At 32.7% G+C, this 15,898-nt stretch overlaps 1 protein-coding gene across 1 annotated transcript; it reads right to left on the bottom strand.

Moving 5' to 3' along the window:
- Positions 1-12,025: 12,025 nt before the first annotated feature.
- On the bottom strand, positions 12,026-12,607 carry LOC115961486. Its single transcript, XM_031080465.1, has one exon. It carries the CDS (start codon positions 12,605-12,607, stop codon positions 12,026-12,028), a length of 582 nt encoding a protein of 193 aa, XP_030936325.1.
- Between the last annotated feature and the right edge of the window lie 3,291 nt (positions 12,608-15,898).

The raw sequence follows: 15,898 nt of genomic DNA, 5'->3' as shown, positions 1-15,898 counted from the left end.
ACACTTAGATTAGACTAGAGTATAAATTCTATCTAGTGTAAAAAAATAAAAAAATAAAAAAATAAAAATCAAATCCCTATAGGTGACCTATCCCAACGCTTTTTTTTAAGCGCCGGGATAGGTCATTCTCCATAAGGGAATGGAGGGACCTGTTCCTTGCATTCCCTGAGAATGACCTATCCCGGTGCTTTTAAAAGCGCTGGAATAGGGCCAACCTATTCCAGCACTTCAAAAAGCGTCGGGATAGGTCATTCTCTATAAAGGAATGGAGGGACCTATCCCAGCGCTTTTGAAAGCGCTGGAATAGGGGGAACTATTCCAGCGCTTTTAGGTCCCTCCATTCCTTTATGGAGAATGACCTATCCCGGCGCTTTTTGAAGCGCTGGAATAGGTTGGCCCTATTCCAGCGCTTTTAAAAGCGTTGGGATAGGTCTTTCCCTCTAAGGGAAATCAGTAACCCTATCCCAGCACTTTTGGGCATCCTATACCAACGTTTTTAAAAGCCTTGCTATAGGCCTCCTATTGCAGCGCTTTATAAAGTGCTGGTTTTGAGCCGCCGTAATAGGATTTCCTATACCAGTGTTTTTAAAAAGCACTGGTACAGGCATATCTATTACAGCGGTTTGTAAAAACGCCGGGAAAAAAACTCTGGGACAGAACGATTTTTTTGTAGTGTGACATCATTACAGTTGATCTCAATTTGACCTTAAAAATCTTGAACCTTTCTTTTTTACGGTTTTGGTCTGAAAATCATGCACACGTATGTATTCAAAGTTTACTTTGAGTTTTCTCCATCATATAAAAATGGCATCTATACCATGTAGCATCATCTAACTTTGAATAAATTTTAATTCAATTCTATAACTTTATTTTCATTCAATTCAGTTATTTAACTTTTAATTTTATTCAGTTTAGTCATTTCATTAATCTTTGTTAGAATTGCATTATTTGTAATCTTTAAAGTGACATCATTTTTTGGTCTCGTTTTGAACACTTAACGGTAATATTAAAAAAAGATGATAAGAGGACTGAATTGAATAAAGTTAAAAATTAAAAGATAAATTGAATGAACATGAAGTTACAAGATTAAATTGAATTTTATACAAAATTAAAGAGTATAATTTGTAATTTAGCCTTTGCTTTTTGTTTGGAAATTAAATAAGCTTTTGGAAATAAATTAACTTTTATTTTTGTATCACAATTTTAGTATAAAACTTCCAAATATATTTTATATATTTGTTTTATATCTATCAAACAAATGAAAGTTAACTTTCTTTTAAGTTTTTTTTTTTTTTTTTTGTTCAACATAGATTAGAATACTTACAAAAAAAAATACTTTTTATTTGATAAGAAATGTTATATCCACAATATATTTACAACAAATCTTAAGTAGTAAATTCTCATTAGTTGTTATTGGTGGACACAAAAGTAATTTTAGTGTAAATTCAAATTCAAATTAAAAATAACTTCCATCATGAACGTAGGTTTTTTTTTTTTTCTTGCACTCCTTTTTTTTTTTTTTTGGTTTTTTGGTAGGGCTTGTCCTGTTTTGTTGACTGATAGTTATAAATGCACTTTGGAGGTGAAATAAAGTAGATGGAAAATTTTGAAGAAAAAATAGAAAAGAAAACTTTTTTGGAGCATGTTTGGTTGGGTGGAAATGAAAAAAAATAAATAGTGGGGTCCGAATGTTTTCTTCCTAAACTCACCAAAAAGCTTTCTTCCCAAAATGAGAAGAAAACTGAAAGAAAAAAATATGGCTACTTAATGGATGAAAATGCCCAAATACACTTGCATATAGCTTCATCCACATCAATAGCCTTTACTTTTTTAACTTTTTTTTTCTTCTTCTTTATTGTTTCTTCCAACTGCTTTGTTTACTTCTTTTTCTTTTTCTTTTTTTCCTTCATCCATTTGTATATACACAATTTTTTTACTAAATAAATGTGTTACTTTTTTGTTTTATTTAGTGTCCATTTGGTAAAGATTATTTTTGCCAACTTATTTTACTATTCAGTTTATTTTTGTTACTATTCATAGATCTCACGGCATTTTTTGGTACTATTCATGGGTTTCATTGTACTATTTCAACTAACTTTTACCTTTATCTACAGTACTTTCATAAAAAAAAATTTTAATTTCAGTAAAATAAACGAATCTCAAACGGACCCTTAATGAGGACATAACTAGGTGATTGCATTTTTTTTTTTTGGTTGTTTATCACTTCTTTGTTTTAATTAAGTTTTATTTTTTAACAAGAATATATTAGTAAATTTATACAAATGCAAAAAAAAAAAAAAAAAATTTATTTTCCAACTTTTTTATTCTCTTCCAATTCTTTACCATCCTATTTTTTCAACCCTCTGACCAAACCAACCTTAATGTCTGGCACCAACTTTAATGTAACCTTAATGTCTGGCACAGATCAAATCTATAAAAGTCACCTGTACCACAAATTTAAAATGAATGGACCAAAGGATGCAACGTCGTGAGGAATGATCTGACAGACACGTTCTACTGGACCCGGCCTAGTTAATGTACTGAAAGTGAAAACACAAAAAGAAACGTACATGTATACATTGTATAGTACTTGTACCTTCCAAACTTTTGTGCTGTTAATTTAAAGAGGTTATACTATTTAGAAAAATGATCAGTTACGTTTATAAATATCACCGAGTTATAGTTAAAACCCAAAAAGTTAATTTTATTAACTCTATATTTTATAAAATTGATCAAAAATTTGACAAAAAATTGACTTTATTGACAAAAAGTTATTTCTTAATGAGCACCTTGCAGTGTCCATTAATATTTTACTTACTATTTTTTCAAACACACATTTCAACAAGTTCTTTATCATTTCTCTATCTCATTTAAATATTGTTTATTCATTCTTTTTTTGTTTTAATCTCTCTATATATTCTTTTTAAAATCTCTTTATTATTTTTCTATTCATTACCAGCAATTGTATAGAGTTGATGGAAAATTTTGAAGATAAAATAGAAAAGAAAACTTTTTTGGAGTATGTTTGGTTGGGTGGAAATGAAGAAAAATAAATAGTGGGGTCCGGATGTTTTCTTCCTAAACTCACCAAAAAGCTTTCTTCCCAAAATGAGAAGAAAACTGAAAAGAAAAAATATGGCTACTTAATAAACGAAAATGCCCAAATACACTTGCATATGGCTTCATCCACATCAATAGCCTTTACTTTTTTTACTTTTTTTTTTCTTCTTCTTTATTGTTTCTTCCAACTGCTTTGTTTACTTCTTTTTCTTTTTCTTTTTTTCCTTCATCCATTTGTATATACACAATTTTTTTACTAAATAAATGTGTTACTTTTTTGTTTTATTTAGTGTCCATTTGGTAAAGATTATTTTTGCCAACTTATTTTATTATTCAGCTTATTTTTGCTACTATTCATGGATCTCACGACACTTTTTGATACTATTCATGGGTTTCATTGTACTATTTCAACTAAATTTTATCTTTATCTACAGTACTTTCATAAAAAATTTTTTAATTTCAGTAAAATAAACGAATTCCAAACGGACCCTTAATGAAGAAATAACTAGGTGATTGCATTTTTTTTTTTTTTGGGTTGTTTATCACTTCTTTGTTTTAATTAAGTTTTATTTTTTAATAAGAATATATGAGTAAATTTATACATATTTACTTCTTTTTTTTTTTTTTTTTTTACTTTTAACCAAAAGAATTTTTTTATTTTATTTTCCAACTTTTTTATTCTCTTCCAATTCTTTACCATCCTATTTTTTCAACCCTCTAACCAAACCAACCTTAATGTCTGGCACCAACTTTAATGTAACCTTAAGGTGTGGCACAGATCAAATCTATAAAAGTCACCTGTACCACAAATTTAAAATGAATGGACCAAAGGATGCGACGTCGTGAGGAATGAACTGACAGACACGTTCTACTGGACCCGGCCTAGTTAAAGTACTGAAAGTGAAAACACAAAAAGAAACATACATGTATAGTTATCAAAAAAAAAAAAAAACGTACATGTATACATTGCATAGTAATTACCTTCCAAACTTTTGTACTGTTACTTTAAAGAGATTATACTATTTAGAAAAATGATCAGTTACGTTTATAAATATCACCAAGTTATAGTTAAAACTTAAAAAGTTAATTTTATTAACTCTATATTTTATAAAATTGGTCAAAAATTTGACAAAAAACTGACTTTATTGACAAAAAGTTATTTCTTAATGTGCACCTTATAATGTCCATTAATATTTTATTTACTATTTTTTTAAATACCCATTTCAACGAACTCTTTATCATTTCTTTATCTCATTTAAATATTGTTTATTCATTCTTTTTTTGTTTTAAAAAATCTCTTTATCATTTTTCTATTCATTACCAGCAGTTGTATAGAGTGGATGGAAAACTTTGAAGAGAAAATAGAAAAGAAAACTTTTTTGGAGTATGTTTGGTTTAGTGGAAATGAAGAAAAATAAATAGTGGAATCCGAATGTTTTCTTCCTAAACTCACCAAAAAGCTTTCTCCCCAAAATGAGAAGAAAACTGAAAGGAGAAAATATGGCTACTTAATGGATGAAAATGCCCAAATACACTTGCATATAGCTTCATCCACATCAATAGCCTTTACTTTTTTTACTTTTTTTTTTTCTTCTTCTTTATTGTTTCTTCCAACTACTTTGTTTACTTCTTTTTCTTTTCTTTTTTTTTCCTTCATCCATTTGTATATACACAATTTTTTTACTAAATAAATGTGTTACTTTTTTGTTTTATTTAGTGTCCATTTGGTAAAGATTATTTTTGCCAACTTATTTTACTCTTCAACTTATTTTTGCTATTATTCATGGATCTCACGGCACTTTTTGATACTATTCATAGGTTTTATTATATTATTTTAATTAACTTTTACCTTTATCTACAGTACTTTCATAAAAAAAAATTTAATTTCAGTAAAATAAGCGAATCCCAAACGGACCCTTAATGAAGACTTAACTAGATAATTGCATTTTTTTTTGGATTGTTTATCACTTCTTTGTTTTAATTAAATTTTATTTTTTAACAAGAATATATGAGTAAATTTATATAAATTTACTTTAACTTTTTTTTTTTACTATTAATCAAAAAAATTAATTTTTTTTTTTATTTTCCAATTTTTTTATTCTCTTCCAATTCTTTACCATCCTATTTTTTCAACCCTCTAACCAAACCAACCTTAATGTCTGGCACCAACTTTAATGTAACCTTAATGTCTGGCACAGATCAAATCTATAAAAGTCACCTATACCACAAATTTAAAATGAATGGACCAAAGGATGCGACGTCATGAGGAATGAATTGACAGACACGTTCTACTGGACCCGGCCTAGTTAATGTACTGAAAGTGAAAACAAAAAGAAACGTACTTGTATAGTTATCAAAAAAAAAAAAAAAAACGTACATGTATACATTGTGTGAGCAATTGGGTAGGCTGAAAGTGGCGTATCAGTTCTGTGTTTTCATGCTTTTTTTTTTTTTTTTTTTTTTTTTTTTTTCGTGCATGCATTTGGGTAGACTGAAAGTGGCGTATCAGTTTTGTGTTTTCATGCTTTTTTTTTTTTTTTTTTTTTTCATGCATGAACAGTAGAATTATTATGCAGGAAAAAATACTGTTCACACACTGTTTATGCACTATTCACGGGTCCTATGACACTATTCACATATTTAAAAATTATTTTACTACAGTGTTTTTAGTTTTCAATTTCAATAATAATAAGTTCAATCCATTAATATTTTACTTACTATTTTTTCAAATATACATTTCAACAAACTCTTTATCATTTCTCTATCTCATTTAAATATTGTTTATTCATTCTTTTTTTGTTTTAATCTCTCTATATATTTTTTTTAAAATCTCTTTATCATTTTTCTATTCATTACCAGCAGTTGTATATTTCAAATTCCTAAAAGGTATGGGCCTTTTTTGTAGCAATGTTCAAATAACAGTTTTCAATAGCTACTAAAAACTGTAACTAAAAAAAAAAAAAAGTGTTTGGTAATGATATTTGATTATGAGTGTTTGAAATATATATTTTGACATATGGCTTGGGATTTTTTTTTTTTTTTTGGCAAAAGGCTTGTGTAACCTCTACAATCACTTTTTGCAAATTAAAGATTCATGATCCATTTCCTTGAGAAATTTTTTCTCTAAAATCATTGCAAATCTCCAGGGTTGTATCTATGTAAATGATGCTAACTTGAATTCTTGGTGAAACTACATTTGTAATCCATGCTCCCACCATGTTACCTACTTAAATCCAAGCTTGTGAGTGTTCTATCTACAAACCCCTTCTTAATTGATTAGGCCCAAGCTGGATAGTTTTCACCAACTTAGGGCTGAGACATAAGAACTATACTAGGATTCTCTCCATGATATAGAAACAGATGATCATCTGCTATGGATGAATCTTGTAAAGATGAAGGTTCAGAAGCAGAAGTATTGGCGCTGACAATAAGTCAATAACCATTAATGAACTTCGAGTTTCTGAGAAAGCAAGAAAACACGAATTCTGGAAAGGATGTAAAAACAGAAAATCACATAGAACTTGGAGAGAGCTTTTGAGAGAGAAAAGAAAACTTGCATTCACTAATCAAGAAACTATTACTGAATTAGTTACAAAATAATTAGCTTACAAATACTTATATACATGAAAAACAGAGACTCAAAACTGGCGCCTAGAACTCATAACCAACTCTCAAACTTGCAACCAATAATACAATGACATCTGGCAGAATATGTAACTAACTCTCCACTAAATCAAACGGTGCGTTTAATTCCTTTATTTTTCTTCTTTGTCGTTTTACATTTAAATCTTTTGTAACTGTTGTTGTTCTGCTCCTTTACTGCTTGCCGTTTAATTCCCATTTCAGTTTCAACACTCCCCCTCAAGTCCAGTGTCTTAGACTCTGTGACTTGAACTAAACAGGCTTTCTTCAAAACTTTTGGCTAAAAAATATCTTTCAATCCTAACTTCTCTGATAGCCTTTTAAAAGATGCCAAACCCAAGGCCTTAGTGAATATATTAGCCACCTGAGAATTAGTTGCTACATGAAAAGTCTTTATTTTCCCTTCCAAAATTTTGTCCCTAACCAAGTGACAATCAACTTCTATGTGTTTGGTTCATTCATGGAAAACTAGGTTTGCAGCTATGTACAATGCTGCTTGATTATTACAAAATAGCATAGCAGGTTTGTGGTGTTCAATCTTTAGATCTTTAAGTAGCTACATCATCCAAGTAATTTCACAAGCTATACTAGCCATGGCCCTGTATTCAACTTTTGTAGAGGACCGAGACACCGCTCCTTGCTTCTTTGATCCCCAAGATATCAAATGTTAAGGACATATTTCATGTAATTGGCTAATCCTTTGACAAAACATACTTTATTTGTATTTGGCAGATCTAGGATATGTTTAATACTTCAAGAAACATGTTGTTCAAGTCTAGTATTAAAACCATGAAGATTGGACCAAGAAACAAGTGAAGAAAAGTTGTTCATTAAAGTTGGATAGATAGCTCGACACCTGTGGATAGATAGTTCGACAACTGCTCGACATATAGCTATCTATCGAGATTTAATGAATGAAGCTCAACAGATTCTCGATCAATCGAGGTATCTATCGAGGTTACGGGAATTCAGATTTCCAGATCTGATTTTCAGCCCAAGCTTTTGTATTTGTGTAGGGTTTTTTTTCTCACAACCTTAAACCTATATAAGGCTTATTTTAGAAGTCGTCACATAAGAGAATATAAGGATAACATATGCAAAAGGTGACCGATGCCTTATTCTCTCTGAAAGAAGCTACTGCATCTTTGCGTCTTAGAGTTTTGTAACCAAATGCTTCTTGATCTTCATTGTTGATGAAGTGAAGAACTTTGCAGCCAACATCTTCTTCTAGTTGGTGATTAAGTTGTGTACTGGGATCCACGCAATTGATTAGTCATGTACTGGGATTCGTACATCAAAGGGTAGCATTCATATATTGAAGAGTTCAGAGGTTCTGAAACGATAAAAGTTTTCTGCTATAAGTTCATCTACGAGGATTGAAGAATCTAGGGACAAAGGTTTTGTACTAGATCTGAAACTTCTCTTTTCTATAGTGGATTGCTTTTTGGGAAGGATTCCCCCCAGGTTTTTTACTGTGAAACTAGTTTGTTTCATTGGTTTTCCTGGGTCATCATATCTTGTTTTATTTATTTTTCCACTACATGATTTTGACATGATATTGATGTTTGTTTGTTTTAACAAGCTTTATTCATAATAAATCTAATTAAAAACTTGGGTTTAAAACTTATTAATTCTATCAATTAGGTTCTAAATTTTCCAACATCAAAGAATCCCCCAAATACACTGCATATCCTATGAGAGACCTTCAAGTGTCAGGGCATCCAACCCAATCTACATCACAAAAGGACTTGATATGTAACTTTGTATTGCTAGGGAAGAAAATCCCTTTTCCTGGTGAACCTTTGATGAATTGAAGAACCCAGTGTGCTGCCAGCAAATGAGGTTCTCTAGGCTATGACACAAATTGACTCAATCTGTGCACAGCATATGTTATATCAAGTCTTGTCCTATAAGCCTTCTATATAGCCTTGGTTCTACAAGAAGTTTCCCTTCATACTTAGACAATCTTAAGTTTTGTTCCATAGGAAATTTCACAAGTTTGTAGCCCATAAAACCTGTATCTTTCAATATCTCCAAGGCATATTTCCTTTCGTTTAAAATAATGCCTGCATCAATCCTTGCAACCTCTAAGCCCAAGAAGTATCTTAATGAACCAAGATCTTTTAAACCAAATTTATCATTAAGCAGCTTCTTCAAAGTAGTAACACAAGTGGGATTATTTCCTATAAGCAATATATCATCAACATAAACTAAGAGAACGGTGAAAGAAGCACCTTGTGAATGTGTGAATAAGGAATAGTTTAATTTGGACTGTACGAAACCCAACTACAAAATGGTAGTTGAGAACTTCTCAAACCATTGTCTTGAAGCTTGCTTAAAACCATAGAGACTTTTATTCAACTTGCAAACTAAACCCTCTCCCTTGCTGTGAAAACCAGGTGGTAAGGACATATACACATCCTCAACCAAGTCACTATGCAAGAATGCATTATTGACATTCATTTGGTGTAAATACCACCCTTTCATAGCAGCCAAAGAAAGAACAATCCTGACAGAAACTGATTTAGCAACTGGGGAAAAAGTCTCAGAATAATCCAAACCATGCTTCTGAGTGAATCCTTTAGCAATTAAACAAGCCTTATACCTCTCAATTGAACCATCAGGCAAATACTTGATCCTGTAAACCCACTTGCAGCCTATAACAGTCTTACAAGGTGGCAAAGGAGCCAAAGTCCATGTATGGTTCACCTCCAATGCCTCAATCTCTTTGTCCATAGCAACCTTCCATTCAAGATATTGAACAGCCCGATGAAAGGAGGCAGGCTCTGAAGGAATAGCACTGATTGCTAGGACAAAGGACTTAAAAGTATGACCCAAGTGAGAATAGCTCAAAAAATCTGAAATGGTATATGGCAAACCAGATTGAGGTTTAACACTAACAGATTTACAAGAATAATCTGATAGGTAAGATGGAGGAATGTGAGGTCTAGTGGATCTTCTTAATTGGGGCTGTATAGGTGGATCAATAGGGATTATAGCAGAATAAGAGATTATAGCAGAATCAAAATCTGAAATAGGTTCTAGTATAGAAGTATTAGCATTAGGATCATCTAATGGATTAGGATGTGATATAGTAACATCAGAAGTAGGAGCATCTAATGATTCTACCATAGAAGTGTCATTGGAAGACAAGGAATTAGAATGATCACAGTAGTGGAAGACAGTAAAGGAGAAACAAAGTCAGTGGAACAAGGAACATTTGAAGTAGCATGAGGAAAAACAAAATCATCTAGGTAAGAAGTGGAAGGATGAGAAGCAAATGCATAAGAAAAAATGGATTCATAGAAAACAATGACCCTGGATATGAAAACAGAATTAGAATCAAGATCTAATACTTTGTAGCTTTTAATGCCATGTGGATAGCCCAAAAACACACTTTCTGGCACTAGGTGCAAATTTATGCCTATGATTAGGTGAGGTGGAGATAAAACACAAACAACCAAAACTCCTAAGATGTGTATAAGATGGTGGAGTATTAAAAAGAATTTCATAAGGGCTTTTGTTACCTAGAGATTTGGAAGGAACCCTATTGATCAAGTGGACTACAGTGAGAATGCAGTCACCCCAAAAATACAAGGGAACCTTAAATTGAAATCTCAATACTCTAGCAACATTAAGTATATACTGATGCTTCCTCTCAACAATGGCATTTTGTTAAGGAGTATCAACACAAGATAATTGGTGCAAGATACCATTGAAATGAAAGAAGTCTTTAAGGTAAAATTTTGTACCATTATCACTTCTAATGGTCTTAATGTTGCTAGTAAATTGAGTTTTAACCATATCAGCAAAACTTAGAAGTAAAACCTGAGTATCTAATTTAAGTTTGAGAAGATAAACCCAAGTGCATCTTGAAAAATCATTCACAATAGTCAAAAAATACTTGTAACCTTCAACAATGCAAGTAGCAAAAGGACCCCAAAGGTGACAATGGATCAATTCAAAAGGGGCAGAAGATGCATGATTACTAATGGAAAAAGGAAGCCTTTTCTATTTAGAGAAATGACAAACATCATAGCATGAAGCTTTATTAGAAACATCAATGTTTACAACATTTTTCAACAATTGAAGTTTAGAAAATGAAAGATGGCCTAATATAGTATGCCATAAATCTGTGCTTGAAAGAGGATTGGTAGCAATAAGAGCAGAAGATCTATGCTGAATGGAAGAGTCCAGTAGATACAAGCCATTGCTTTCTCTACCCTGACCAATCATGCTCCATTGAGCAAGGTCCTGAATAAAGTAGCAATGACCAAGAAAAATGAGACAGCAAAATAGATTCTTGGTAAATTTACTGACTGAAATTAGGTTAAAACCAAAAGATGGAACACACAAAACATCGGTTAAGACAAGAGTAGAAAAAATATGCACAATGCCCACATGTGTGACTAAGGCTTGTTCCCCATTTAGCAAATAGACACAAGTATTGACAATTGAAGTAATAAAGGTAAGTTGAGTCACTAAATGAACCGTATGATTAGTGGCTCCAGTATCTATAATCCAAGAATCAGATTTATGAACAATCGTAACTACTACTTGAGTAGAAAAAACTGAATGAGAAAAATTAGGTGGAATCCAAAAAGGATTACCTGAGAAATTAGAAGAACAAGAAGCTAAATTGGAAGCAGAAGGCAAGGATGATTAAAGTGTGACAGATGCAGATGTCTGTAGTGAGGTAGAAATGGTATTGGGAGCCATGACAGATACAACTTAACTGGTCTGAGTACCAACACTTGAACCAATACCTACATATCCTTTCAAAAGGTGCACTTGCAATAGCATTTTGAAAACTAGATTGAACACCAAGAGGAGTATTAACCAAATTCTAAAACATGCTGTCAAATTGGACTCCAAAATTAAGCAATCCACTGGGCTAAATAGTGGAATTAGCATCAAATCCAAAATTTCCTGAAACTTGATTAGTCATTGGCTTGTTACCCCCTTTAGGTTTGTATCCAGGAGGATAGCCATAGAGCTTATAGCCCTTATCTGCTATATGCCCAATAAAGCGACAGTAAGTACAAACAAGTCTTTCCTTCTTTCCTTTCCCACCACTTTTGCTCTAACCTTGATTTCCTTGAAAATGTCTATTGTTATTCACATACATTGCCACAGCATCCAATTGTTGAACCAAATTAACAGTATTTCCTATACTCATTTTCTCTTCTTGCAAAATCAAAGAACACACTTTGCTAAGAGAAGGAAAAGGCTCAATTAGCAAGATTTGTCCAATGAGGTTTCCATAGCTATCATTCAAGCCCATTAAGAAATGAAATACATGTTCTTTATGCTATGCATCTAACTAAGATAACTTAGAACCATAAACACAAGCACAAGTGCAAACTGTGAAAGGTTGATAATTGACAAATTCATCCCACAAAGTCTTGAATTTGGTAAAATAGGAACTCATCGAGAGTGAACCTTGAACCAAGTGTGAAATCTCCTTTTGAAGCTTAAATAATCTTGGTGTGTTGTCCTGAGATAGCCTATCTTTAAGATCAATCCACAAGTCTTTTGCAGAATTGATGTACATCACACTTGCCTTAAGATCAGGGCTAAGTGAATTGGTCAGCCATGTGAGGATTGTAGTGTTGCATCTACTCCAAGAATTGAACAAAGGTGAGGTTGGATCTGGCTCTGGAATTGAACCATTCACGAATCCAAACTTGTTTACAGCACTCAAGGCCAAAAACACAGATCTTGCCCAACTCATGTAATTCTCAGGACCAGTGAGAGGTTGAGATGTGAGAATTAAACCAGGATTCTCGTTTGCTGGTAAAAAGAAAGGATTATTAGCAAATTCATCTGCCATAACTGCACTTGTAGGTGGTACAATTGAAAAAGAAGGTACACTCGACGAATCTCTCAACGAATCTGAAGCCATGAAAGCTAAGAAAAATCTAATTTAGAAAGAAAACTTTGTTTGGTTGGAAGGAAAGTGAAGGAAAATTTTCTCTGATACCATGTAAAAACAGAAAATCACAAAGAACTTGGAGAGAGCTTTTAAGAGAGAAAAGAAAACTTACATTCACTAATCAAGAAACTGTTCCTGAATTAGTTACAAAATAATTAGCTTACAACTACTTATATACATGAAAAACAGAGACTCAAAACTGGCACCTAAAACTCATAACCAACTCTCAAACTTGCAACCAATAATACAATGACATCTGGCAGAATATGTAACTAACTCTCCACTAAATCAAACGGTGCGTTTAATTCCTTTATTTTTCTTCTTTGTCGTTTTACATTTAAATCTTTTGTCACTGTTGTCGTTCTGCTCCTTCACTGCTTGCCGTTTAACTCCCATTTCAGTTTCAACAAAGGAAAAGAAAACTCTAGAAGTTTCAGTCTAATACTATATCAAAGGTATGTGTAAATGAAACTTTGATTAATTTAGCAAATGAATACAACCTCTGTTTATATACTCGAGGCTAAGAGGGAAACCAACTAACAGATATAACTACCTAAACTAACTAACTAACATTTAATCATAGCACGTGCTAGTCACATGGTTACCAAACTCTACAAATAGAAGAGAACAATGCTACAAGTCGTTTTGCATCGTAACAACTAACTAACTGTCGTTTAGCTCATTGTTGCTTTATAACTTGTTTCTTCTTCAGCTTCTCATTCTTCTCTTCTTCAACCAGCTTTTCTTGTTTGTCATTCTGATAAAACCATAATGCTCGTGCAAACAGGAACATAAGGAATAGGTGGTCCGATGTTTCTTCCTATATATCCACTATGGCTCGACGTAGGTTGCATTAATGTCTATTGACTATTGTTATATGCCTATGGGCTAGCTTTATTTTGATGGCTAGGCCGTTGTGTAGGAGGTGACGATTAAACAAGGTCACCCTATGTGGAATATGCAATTTTCATAGCCTGCTTTATGTCTGCTTGTTTCTCCCTTCGCGTGGTTCATCTTCTTGGTCATTTTGGTCTTATTCTTGTGTTAAAAATATGAACCCTCTTCGTACCTAGTATGTTCCATTTTGCTAATAATTAGAGCAAGATGATCCTTTTTTAAGAGATTCACTACCGTTCCTTCTTGTAATTGCAACATTTCTAAGGAAAGTTAAAAGATATCTTAAGTACATTATATTTTTAGAATTTTTTTATGAAAAAAGAAAAAAAAAAATTGACAGATTTTTATATTTTTCATAAAAATGATATCAAAATTTTCTTAAAAATGTCCTTTAGCAAATACCCAAATAGTACCGTTAACCGAATTCTTCCAAAATTTTGGAAGTGCATTGTTGGAACTACTAGTTGCTGTCTTTGGGCCTAATGTTTTGCCCCATACCCCTACTCTCCATTGGGCATGCCCTAGCTGTATTCTTTGTTTCCCATATGGCCTTCCACATCCTTGTTGAATTGTAAGGTCGTTGAGTGGCTTCCTACAAGTGGTTGTGCTTTGGAAAGTACTTAGATCTCTTAAAGTAGTGACTAGAAGAGATTGAGGGATTTAAGCAATCCTCCAAAATTGTTTTGCTAAAAGGGCCTAAGTGCATTGCGGAGTTTTCCTGGACCTTCCTTCTAAATCTTCAAGAAGATTAGGATGTTATCTGCAAATAAGAAGTTTGGTTGGCCCACCTTTTCTTAGCTCAATTTCTTTTAGCGTACCACTTGTTTCAATGTCTATAAGGGTGCATGAGAGAGCATTTTCACAAAGAATGAAGATGTAGGGGGATAATGGATTACTTTGTCTAAGGCCTCTGTTGGGGATAATTGGTTGTGTTGATTCATTAACTAGGATGTTGTATTGTCCTAACACATTACATTATTATTTGTATCCACTGATGGCTAAATCTCATTTTTCGCAAGACTACTTCAATAGCATTCCAACTTAATTGTCATATGTTTTGCTGAGATCGAGTTTAAAGGCTGTTGATCTATCTGCTCCCCTCCTCTTCTTACTTATCTCGGTAAGAGTATTAGCATGGGGGGTTGTGAAACCTCCCAATTGCTATTTTACAACCCAATTACATTAAAAACCCACTTCATCTAGGTATGCATATCCAAATTTTTTTACAACCTTGCTACAGTAAGTTCTTATAAATAAGAACTCACTATAACAAGTTGTAAAGACTTCTTTAATGCCTAAATATTGTCTCTCTCCATCATATTTTCTGAATACTCTCTCTCCTCTCTTCATTTTTCAGTAATGCTCTCTCTCCATAATCTCACACTGGTTAAATTTAGATTGTTTGAAATTTGGTTTCCCTTGATGAAGCCATTGATTATGGTACTATGTGATGAGATCATTTATTAGGATGGGTTTTAGGCTTTTAGCCTGTTTACCAAGGAAAATTATTGTGTACTTCTGAAGTATCATAAATGCATACTCTCTCCTCTCACATGAACGATGAGTTCCACTAATTAAATTCATAGTTGGACCCACCATTCATATAAAATGGGAGATTATGCATTTATGATACTCTGGGAGTACCTAATAATTTTCCGTTCACCAAGACTTTTGACGCTATATTGTAGGCTACATTGCATGGGCTAATGGGTCTATGGTCACTAACTATTTCTATTTATCTCATCTGTTTAGTGATGATAATGAATAGAATTTTAAATTTGCGTATTCCACAATTTCTATCTCTTTTGACCTCGTTCGCAATTTATCTCCTCTAACATCCTCCATGTATTGTCCTGGTAGAAATCGATTCAGTCGTCAATCTCCGGGAGTTAAGACTTAACTACACTACTATCACTTCTCGTTAATTCTATCCTCTCATCATAGCTCTCAAACTCTAGTCTCTTGGTCCACAAATCGTATCTGTCCGGAATTAGATAGAATCATTGTCAAAGAGCCTCAATCACGCCAAAATTTCTCACTTCAACATCGCTAGTGGAGCTAATATTGTCATCTTCAGTTAGTGATGCTTCTTAAAAAATCAGACTTTGTCACTGTCTATGATATACTTGAAAATGTTTGTCACTTGTTGAATGCCACTGGCGAAAAAGATCAAGATAAATTTAAACAAAAAATAATAATAATAATGAATATTCTACCTCTAATTTAATAGTTATTCCATCGTAGAGTCTATTCCAACACAAATGAGGTGAATTCATTGCTAACTAGTCCTCAGAGCCTAAGTATAGCTAAAAATAGCCATCAATCCTAACCTTCCAAAAAGAAATGGTTATTCCTTGGGTAAAT

This window comes from Quercus lobata, chromosome 2 (assembly GCF_001633185.2).
Source record: "Quercus lobata isolate SW786 chromosome 2, ValleyOak3.0 Primary Assembly, whole genome shotgun sequence".
Lineage (NCBI taxonomy): Eukaryota > Viridiplantae > Streptophyta > Magnoliopsida > Fagales > Fagaceae > Quercus > Quercus lobata.
The sequence above is the reverse complement of the archived record's forward strand: the minus strand, read 5'-3'. Positions and strand labels throughout refer to the sequence as shown.